The 10,665-nt window shown below is 34.4% G+C and overlaps 1 protein-coding gene across 2 annotated transcripts; it reads right to left on the reverse strand.

Moving 5' to 3' along the window:
• Positions 1-1,773: 1,773 nt before the first annotated feature.
• On the reverse strand, positions 1,774-7,746 carry LOC110093324 (guanosine deaminase). Of its 2 annotated transcripts, none has more exons than XM_020818168.2 (5): positions 7,600-7,746; positions 6,939-6,998; positions 6,663-6,853; positions 4,417-4,521; positions 1,774-3,895 (listed from the first exon to the last, which is right to left on the reverse strand). In XM_020818168.2, the coding sequence occupies exons 1-5, from the start codon at positions 7,709-7,711 to the stop codon at positions 3,707-3,709; spliced, it is 657 nt and encodes a 218-aa protein (XP_020673827.1). In that variant the 5' UTR covers positions 7,712-7,746; the 3' UTR covers positions 1,774-3,706. The 2 variants fall into 2 exon arrangements, with proteins under 2 accessions (XP_020673827.1, XP_020673828.1); XM_020818169.2 differs by having other exon boundaries at positions 7,604-7,740.
• Positions 7,747-10,665: the final 2,919 nt, after the last annotated feature.

Genomic DNA, 10,665 nt, shown 5'->3' on the forward strand with positions numbered 1-10,665 from the left:
CATTAAAGCCAAAAAAATATCTTTGTAGAAAAATTGTTTGTACATAATCAGAGTGGCTTCAATAATAACAATAAGATTGAGCTTGTAAATTTTGAGAATATGTTTAAGATGTTTCTTGGCTTTGAGCTTAGCATTGTTCTTCAAATTCAAAATTAAAGACTTAGGCTTCATTTGGCACGGCTTTCTTTCTGTTTCTTAAAGCACCTTTTGATGTGAAACCAAATACACAGGAGCTCATTAAGGAATTTGAGAATAAATTGGCAAAATAATTCCACTTAATAACTTATTGTGATAACAAGGCAATTCAATAAAGATTCTTGGTTTTCAACTTGCTTAGGCGAAGGAGCACATGTAGATTAACCAATCCTTGTAGATAAACAAAAATAGTAGCAAAGCTAAGAGCTATTAAACAACAATCCACAATTTAATAATGAGAGTTTCACCTCGGGGATTGTTCACTCAACTACACTAGGCTTAGGCAAGAGAAGATTTTGCATGCTAGAATCGAGATCACCACTAGGAAGACGATGCCGAAGATCTTCGTTGGTGGAGAGGTAGCCGGTGGAGAGGAGGGAGGTGGGTGACCGACGATGATCCAATCGTAGTCTGAAAATTGTATGTCGACGACGTGCACAAGGGTGGGGAGAATTCGATCAAGTAATCTCCAACGGTGTCATCGTGGTCAAATCCCACGTCGAAGAACGGGGATCGTAGAATGTGGATGTTCCCGTAGACGTCGAACACAAGTCCGTCTTCAAGTTCGGGATCCACCATGTATTCTTGTCATTGTTGAGAGAACACCAATGAGAAGAGGGGAAATATGAAATGGTGAGGGAGCGCACTTGTGGTTCGCGAGGAAGGAAGAGGGAGGGGAGAGGGGCGGCGGGATTCCCAAGGGGAAAGGGGGAAGCCGGTGGGTGCAAGGGGAGATGGGCTAGGGTTTGGAGAAATTAGGTTTAGTGGGGTGTTTAGGGGATTAATCAAAATCTGAATTTTAATTTCAGATTTGATTAGATTGGGAAGGAATTGATTTGAATTTTGAATTTCAAATCAAAGGCATTAATGCATTGAATGGTGGAGTTAGGGAGGGGAAGCCAATGAGGGGCTGACTGTTTGTAGAGGGAGAGGGAGGGGGTTTTAAAACAAATATTGAATTTAATTTCAGGATTTGTAAAATTTGGAGGGAGAATTATTTGAAATCAAGTTTTAATTTCAAATGGGAAGGGGGGGATTTAATGTAGCAATCAATGAGGGGAGAGCCTCATAGGGCCGGCGGGTTCAAGAGGGGGAGGGGATGAGGTGGGAGCGATTTATGAACCTTCCAAACTAGCACATCCGCACTAGGAAGTTTTGTTAAGAGGTCCAATTCAATTTGAATTTAAAATTGACTTGGATTTGAAAACTTTTCTAATTTGGCTTTTGACAAATTTGGAAATTTTGAAACTCAATCAATTTTAAATTTTAAAATTTGAACGAGTGCAGAAATGGGGGAAGGGGCCGGCGGGTGGGTTGTGGAAGAGGTGGTGGAGGAGGGGTGGCCGTCGGCCAAAGGGAAGGCCGATGGGTTGGATCCCTTTGGTGTTAGGCGGGATGAAATTAGGGCTTGGATTGAGGATAATGGGATGAGGATTTGGGTTACGTGAGGATGAGGGGAAAACACAAATAAGATAGAACAAACTTAACCACAAGTCGTGGACTCTTCCAATGACTGGTGGGTCTTGCAAATGCTCCCTTTGAGCTCTCTCCCTTCTCTAGCTCTCATGCAAGAAGAAGTAGAAACAAAACACAATTTTCATTCAAATATTCATTAACTCATATTACAATAGCAAGGACCTATATATAGGTCTCAACATAAAGAAGAAACAAAGACTAAATTGCCCTCGGGGCTACATCATGACTCAACTTATAGTAGGGGTACAATAGGAATACATAAAGAAACTAAGAATGCATAAATAAATCTAAAAATATAAACTCTGAATCGTGGCCGTTGAGTTGCGATTCTTCCGGCGATACACATGCTTGAACGTTTGATCGATGTCCTCATCACATTTCTAGTACAAATTTTTTTTAATTTTGCATTAAAAAGCTATTTTAAAAAAGCAGAAAGAAAGCCATCTCAAATGAAGCCTTAATCCTAGGGTTTAATATTATACTTTTAGTTTAAGGGTTAATAATGTGAGTGATCCAATCATCAGAAGTGTCAAATAGAGGAGAAGTTATTACATGTGGAGACCAGATAGAAGTCAGTTCAGTTTTGTCTTTGTGCATAATAAAAGTGCAATTACTGTTCACAGAGATAAAACCGAATGATTTTCTGTGTCCGATCTCTGCACGTAATAATTTCTAATTAGGAAAAAATTCTAATTGTTCAAAAGTTGGATATGAAGCATCTTGATCACATCAGTATTAATAAGAGGTTCACCTAAGTTGGTATTTAAATAACTATCAGTAACATTTGGGGCATGAAGCATTTGTTCATCAATAAAACTTCTCATAATTTTGTTCCCCTCAAGTTCTTTTGAAGTCAACAAGACAACAAAGCCTTCCTTGATTTTTTGAAGTTAAGCTGTAGCTAATAACAACCATCCTTGAAGTGGCCAAATGGGTGCAAAAAAGTATGAAGATTCATGAAAATAAACTCTTGATGATAGCCATTATCACCGGAACCAAGAGTGTATCTTATTGAAAATTCTAGCACAAAATAGTTTCGATGTATTAATGATGTCTCTATTGATCTAAAATGATTTTCTAAAAATTCTTCTAGTAAAAAAAAAGCATAGTGATCGATGAAATAGAACATAATCCTCATTAATGAGCTTCAAATATGAGCGACCTGCATAACATCCGCAAAAACAAGATCACTTTAAAATCTTCATTAAAGCACCCCTATGACATTAATGTCTATGCCAAAGATAAGAGTAATCAAAATCCTTAAATAATTTGATCACTATATGTTTGAAATCAAAATGATTGATTTGATAGTTGCCAACAAGACTAACTTCTTAATTAGTTAGAGAGATTATTACGTGCGGAGACCGGATACAGAGAACCGTTCGGTTTTATTTCTGTGAATAGTAAAAGCGCAATGATGAACAGTAAAAGCGTAGCTCACTGTGCTTTTTAGTTCAAAGAGACAATCCGAATGGTTGTCTGTGTCCAGTCTACGCATGTAATAATTTCTCAATTAGTTAAAGCTCCAATGAAGGATTTCATGGACTAATTATCATATTCTTTTAAAAATGAAAAATGAAAATGAACGAAGGGAATGGATATTACCAATTTATATGATTGTCCATGGCTGTATCTTGAAAATGCAAGAACCTCTCACTAAAGCTGAGACGATCACTTTATATCTTGCCCAATGTTACGTTCAGGGAAGAATTCTCTGTTGACTTCTAAGAAACAGCTGCAAGAAAACATTCCTGGCAACAATGGCTGAAAGCTCAATTGATTTAGATCAAAGTCTTTGCACAATAGAAATTTTATATGCTTAGTAATGCGGGTATATCTAAACATTATCCTGCGCATCAATGAACAAATTAGATTGCGAAGAAATTGTAATTGCAACCCAGAGGAACCAAGCAGCTTAGTTTATTCTTTGAAACCAAAAGGATTTAAGATTGAATGGAGAAATGGTTTTTAGCATGAGAATACATTCAGAAAGTCCAAAACAATTTAATCAGATTACATTCATTTCGTTCACTATTCAGTACATCTGAAACTTCTCCTTTGTTTTCTCAAACACTTGCTCAGCAATAACAGCTCCATTCGCATCAGCTTGCTTGATCTCAAGGCTGGCCTTCTGGTAGAACCCAGTACCTCTCAACGCGTCAGCAATAAAATTATCGAAGCCAATAGCAATTGCAGCCTCTGCTTTGGCTCCATATACCAGCCTCTGCATCAATGAAATAGACCACATAAGAAGTTGAAAATGTTCTTGTTCAAAGGCCAATATTATTAACATCTTGGACGAGCTTAAGTTTCAGATATTTGAAAGATGTCTATATCTTTGTCTTGACACTCAGGGCTTCCAAAGAGTGATCTTCCGTGGCTTGAGCATTAGTTGTGGTTCCTTCATCACTCTATCTAACCAATTTTCTAGTATTTTGGATCAAAGATATTAACGGTTATTCTTGTTTGAAAGGATTCAAAACTCTTATTTCTCTAATTGAGAGCAAGGTCCAGTACTATAATCACTTTACAGGTGATCAATTCTTCCGTATGAATCCTCCATTTTATTCGTTTCGTTTGGGACGGCTTTCTTACTGTTTCTTAAAGCAGCTTTTTAGCATCAAAATTTTAATTTTTGAACTAAAAAGTTGTTTTAAGAAACAGTAAGAAAGTCATCCCAAACGAGCCTTAATAGGAGAATATATTTGAAGAAAACAAAAATAGAATTGTTGAAGAGGTCAATACCTTAATTCGTGATAGATGTATTGCACCAAAGCACATTGGACAGGGCTCACAGGATGTATATATTTCACAATCTCCAAGCTCGAGTTTTCCAAGTTTTTTACAAGCCTGTCATAAAAGGCCTCATCAGCTGTCAGATATAAAAAAAAAAGCATAGTATTAAGATAATCCAACTTAGAATTCTAAAATACTACCTAATGTTAGAAGCACTTCACCAATAACCACAACTATATACTATTATATTAATGGTCTTTAAACGGTAAGTGATTTAGTTTCATATATGGTGAAATTATTAATTAGTAAGGTATATGTTACTAAAATACTTTGGTCAGAAAACAATTTTAACATACCAAACAAAATATAATCCTAGGAACTTCATTCGGTCAGAAGTAATTTTTTTGTTTTTTATTTTATGAAATGACAATCAATCTCAACATATTTTTTTTTATCATATTAAACAAGATCCTTTGCAATGCTTATGCCAGCTTCTGTTATCACACAACATCTTCATAGGTTCTTCAGTTGATACTCTTATATCATTATGCATCTTAGAAAAAGCGAGATGATTTATAAGATTGATTTGGATAAGTATTACAAGATTGCTTGGATAGTTAACATATCTTATACTAGAAAGAGTTTGATTTTTTTATTAAATAATAGACCCACCATGGCTGAAAATTTTGTCAGATATCTTGGAATTATTATTCCCCTGAAAAGAGATTGTGAAAAGATAATTGATAAGAGGCCATAAAAAATGGAAAGGCTGAGTAACAGCTCAATATAATATATGAGAAAACAGCTATACAAGAGATGAATACAACTGTCAAACTCCTATATTATACTCAGAGGACATCTGTGCATATCATTATATAATGCCAAATAATATCCACATGTTCTAGCTTGTGGAAAAAAAAAACCGCACAACAATATTAAAAAAGATAAATATGGATAGAATTCATATGGATAGAATTCATAATGATAATAAAAAAAAAACCGCACAATCAGGGGAACTCTTATCATCTCTTTAGATGAATTTTGATGCCTTCGTGATTTTCAGGAATTTGCATCCTGAGTCCTTTTGCTTTTGTTGCAATTTTATTCCTTTTTTGTTTGCTTTATTTTGTTCAACAGCTTTGGCTGATAGGGTTTTGCCATTTGCAACATGTTTTTATGTGTTGGCATATGATTTTCTTTCCCTTTGTATTTCTTTCATTATTCAATGATATGGGTTAAGGCCCAAAATATTCCCCAAAAAAAAAAAATTTTTGTAAGTCATAAATTCCGCTGTACACACTTATTTTAGTATATAAATGCAGATAAAATAGAATTCACACACTCCTATATTAAATTTATATGAAAATTTTGAGTAACCCATGTATTGATCCGTTTTACCTAGCAATTAATCATTGACCTAGTGACTCTATGCCCAGTTCAAGTTTATTTATTTATTTTGGGAACGGGTCTTATCTTTAAGGGTCAAGCAACTCATCGACCTAAGCATCCTCATCTCTGGAACACTCAACTCCAGTGGAAGATAAGATTAGAGAGAGTCACCTTAGATGGTTTGGTCACATTAAACGGAGGTCTTTCGATGACCCAGTTAGGAAAGTTGAGGTATTAGATACGTCTTATGTTAAGAAAGGTAGAGGTAGACCTAAAAAGACCTTGTTAGAAAATATTAGAAATGATCGTTCTTTATTAGATTTAAATGAGAATTTGACTTTTAACCAGACACAATAACGAAAAAGGATTCATGTAGCTGACCCCACATAGTGGGACAAAGGCTTGATGTTGTTGTTGTTGTTGTTGATATCCACCCGCTGCCACCCCTAAAAGGGCGCTTGATGGCATGACTAATCATTGGCTGACCTAGTGTAGACACCAATCCCAGAAACCTTCTGACCCGCACTTGATTGGGCCCCACTTAAGAGGCCCTGCCGCTCGAGGGGAATCGAGCACCGGTTGGGAGGTTCCCAACCGTACTCGTCCACCAACCAAGCTAAGCAACGGTGGTTGCCCAGTTCAAGTTCAATGAACATACTGAAAAATTCTTAACTTCTAAAAGATAAATAAAGCGTGCCTCAAATGACAAATAAGAGGCAGCTAAAGTACTATCATGATATGTGCAATGATACACAGCTGGAAGGAAAATGATAAATCAAGTAGGCCATTAAACAAATAAACTAATTGTACAGAAACATTACAACTACAGGAGAAAAAACAAGTGCAGTGGATAGAAATAGACCTACCTCCCTTATTGCAGTTACTTCAGCATGGGCTGTAGGATCTATTTTCCTCAGTACCATGTTATGGCAGCTCACCACTACTTGATCATTACAAACAACAACTGCACCAAAAGGGCCTCCATCACCACAATCAACCCCATGATATGCCTCCTCAATTGCTTTTGATAAGAACTTGTGATCTTTATTCAAGATTGCTTGGTAAAAAAAAAAAAGATAAAACATTTACTTTGATTGTTTTAAAGTTCAAAGTGAACACAAAAAGAAATAGGCCATCTATACCTTCTTGATGACCAGGGAAAGAAGAAGCCACAGCAATGGTCCCATCCATAGTTTCAACAACTGATACCAAGAAATCATAATGGAATTTGAGAAAATGCAGCATATACTATTCATTAATCAATCATTTTGCAAACAAAAAATTCAATCCGGAGAAGATAGAACAGAGAATATGAACAAATTCCCTTCCATGCTAATAAAATCTCATGAAAAAGAAGAAAACTTGGATTCCATATTGAAGTCCAAATCAGATTGAAAAGTCAATAAGTTCTAATCAATTCTAAGAATAGGCATATGAAGAACAAGAAGCAGTAATTTACAATCAACTTGAAGAATACGAATAAGAGGAAGGAAAGGAGTTTGAAATCTACAATCACATCTTCAAACTTAAGCGTAAGAAAAAGAAAAAGAACGCAACCTAATATATATATAAATGAAATGCATACAATGATAGATTAACGAATCGCCTAAGGGACACCGAAATGCAAAGTATAAATAAATAATCAATGAAGAACATTAAAACTCTAGTGACTTTCTAACAAAATTGGAACTTTAAGCTGGAGAGAAGTAAAATAAAAGAGGGAAATTATAAAATCAGCAATGCAGAGGCGGAAGGCATCAAAGAAAATAGTAAGAAATGGATCAAATTGACCAAAATACATACATACCCTGAGCCTCCTCCATGAAGATTCTTGTAATAAGTTTTCGACCAAAAGAACTCCTTTTTCGTGGAGGAAATCCGGTAGCACAAGCAGGGTAGGCGAATGTCTCAACATTGCTTCTTAAATAGAATTTCAAGAGGCGACGAAATCCGTGAGAACTAATGCTTACCCCCCACAGGTGACGTAAAGACACGCTCTCGCAAGTCGCAAATTTTAAATCTTTTATGTTTTTTTTTTTTGGTGTTCGGGCAAATGTCGGGTTCGCAGCTCGCGATCCCTAAAGCGCCATTGCGTCAACGGAAGCTGGCCTTTGTCCTTCTAATAAGTACTCTCTAAAGTTTGTAGTCTTTTTCGCTTCATTTTTTTTAATTTTTTATTTTTAAAATGGTAAAACATTATCTACTTATTATTATTATTATATTTTAAAGACAAAATACTTTATTGCAAAAAATACAAATAAGAAACAACTCTATCTTATCAATTTTTTGGCAAAATAAATTACACAAATATTGATACAAATTCAACAAATCAATGCATTATTTTATCTAATTATGAGAGCTATTTTAAAAGAGTTGGGTACTCTCTTATGATATGCTAAGGTTTTATTTCAGACAATTTTTTTTATTATTTTGTTTTTCAAGTTATAATCATAATTTCTATTTGATTATTATTTTTTCGTTATTTTTAAATATTTTTTATTAGGAAGCTGTTTTATGCACCTTTAAGAAGGTAAATTTATGCAACAACTTTACAAAACAGTAAAAAAGCCGTTCTAAATGAAGCCTTAGGGCTCGTTTAGAATGGCTAAACTTTTTACAGATGTGGTTATAAAATTGTTATAGTATAAGTAACCTTTTGAAAGCTACTATAAAAAACAGCTTCCGAACATATTTTTTTTAAATCAGTGGAAAAACATTGGTCAAATAAAAACTATGGTTGTAGTCTAAAATGCACAACATTAAAAGAGCTGTCCCAAATGAAGCTTGATATATCATCAAAAAAATTATCTTGATTGTGCACAAATCTCAAAGCAAAATCAAGTTGGAAACTTTAAAAATTAAATCCGGGACCATCTGAACTCTGATTTTAGCAAACTTACAGTCGAGCTGAATGTCTCAAAAATATGAACTTAACGACACCAAATTCAACTCAATTCGAGCCCAAATGAATACAAATCAAAGACCTAAAGCACATTTGAAAGGTTCAAACTATAATTTGGATTATGAAATGGTTTTCAAATGTGACATGCTTATAATCGAATCGAGCGGCTCGACGAAACGAATCCAACAAACCCAAGATTGCTGAATTCTGATATCATTAAGACATTTCAATAGCAAATAAACGGTCCACGATCAAGGGAATTAATATATGTCGTCCATTAAAACCACCCCCAACTTATCCTTGATCTTCCTTCTATTTACTGGTCATGTCACTCTCAGAAAACTATACATAGACCCTTCATTTCTTATGGAAGCGGACTCAAGCAAGAAGAGAAGGAAGAGATAGAGTTCTCTTGCCACCAGACTCCTCCTCAACCACCGTCTTACTTTAGCCCGGCCACCGACTGTCGCCAAACTTTTGCACGGCTACCGATTGACGCCGGACTTCCGCTCGACCGCCAATTGACACTAGATTTCTGCCTGATCACGGATTGACTATGGACTTCTGCCCGATCACAGATTGACTATGGACTTTCGCCCGACCTTTAGATTTTAATCCGACTGTTGACTATTGTAATATGGTTGTCCTCAATTTCAAGGATGAATCAGACACATGTAATTTACTCAAATACTAGTGAAATCATTTCAACTGGGCATGACCTTGTGGTTTTTTTCCTTTTCCACATAAAAGTTTTGGTGTTTTATCATTTATTCTATTTGTTTGCTGGGTATTCGTATAACGCTAAGACGAAAATTTCTAACTTTATCGTCACGTATATTTTAGCCCGCAACAAAGCATTACAATTATTATTATTTTTTTTTAAACTAGAAAATGATAAATATGGAAAATGGGAAATGTCTTGCTAATATAATTTAAGTATTCATTTTAAATTTATTTTGATTTTTTTAAATTTCTAATATCAATATTTTCTAAATCCCTAAATATTTTATTTTGAGTGTAATGTTAGTTAGTAGTTACTTTTGGATTGAGTTAATTCTTTTATGTTTCATACCTAAGTCACAACTCAATAAATTTTAGGAAACAAATACTTTTATTAAAATTTTAAAGAGTTTTTTAAATTATAATTTCAATTATTGTTATGCTTTGTTATGTCAATTATGATAGCCATTTAAATGTATTTAAATGAAGTGTTTATTGGTTATGTTTTGCATTGATGTTTCTTATTTGGCTATTTTAATCTTATAAACTCTAAGTATGAAGTCATTTCTTGCACATTTTCTCTTTTGTCATAGTTTATAGATTGTGTACCTATTTTATAGATAAACTGTCTGAACCATGAAAATGCTCATAATATAAATAACTAATGAATGCTAAAAGGTAGATAATATAGGCCTACAAAACAGGAGTTTTAGATCTCTTAGTTCTACCTTCAGAAAGCTTAAGATCTTGCGCCACATACCCATTAGTAAATCACTGTGAGATATGAATCGACTTGTATATTGATGTTTTAAATTTTATAGATGTTTGATAGACTGCTTAATTGAAGGTTTTAGATAACTCTGGTAAATTGTTTGAGTAATTGATTGACATTCTTTCCAAGTTTGATCTTGGGGCATCACAACATACCCCTTAGTAAATCACAGCCTTCAACTTATCTTAGGGTTCATTGAAGGTGGCTGCATTAGTAAAATATTTAAGGAAAAAAATATTTTTATTATTGCTTATTATTATTGATTTTTTCTTAAGTTGATCTATATCTTTACATGATATACATTCTAATAAATCTGATTATAGAACTCATTTTTGATGTATCAACCATGTATCTTGATGCATTATTTATATCTCAAAGTATTTAAATCGATTGCTAAACAATTTAGTAAACCTAAACTGACAAAAAAAAGGTCTCAATGAGCTGAAATTCTAAGATTATCGTAGGCTGAATCTAA

Source organism: Dendrobium catenatum, unplaced genomic scaffold (assembly GCF_001605985.2).
Source record: "Dendrobium catenatum unplaced genomic scaffold, ASM160598v2 fragScaff_scaffold_658, whole genome shotgun sequence".
In the NCBI taxonomy this organism is placed as follows: Eukaryota; Viridiplantae; Streptophyta; class Magnoliopsida; order Asparagales; family Orchidaceae; genus Dendrobium; species Dendrobium catenatum.

Excerpts from the sequence above, each read along its gene's own strand:
- LOC110093324 (XM_020818168.2), bottom strand. The coding sequence starts at position 7,711 with ATGTTGAGACATTCGCCTACCCTGCTTGTGCTACCGGATTTCCTCCAC. Across the intron at positions 6,999-7,599 it reads ATGGAGGAGGCTCAGGGTAT|TTGTTGAAACTATGGATGGG; the intron begins GTATGTATTTTG and ends TCTTGGTATCAG. Across the intron at positions 6,854-6,938 it reads TTTCCCTGGTCATCAAGAAG|CAATCTTGAATAAAGATCAC; the intron begins GTATAGATGGCC and ends TTTTTTACCAAG.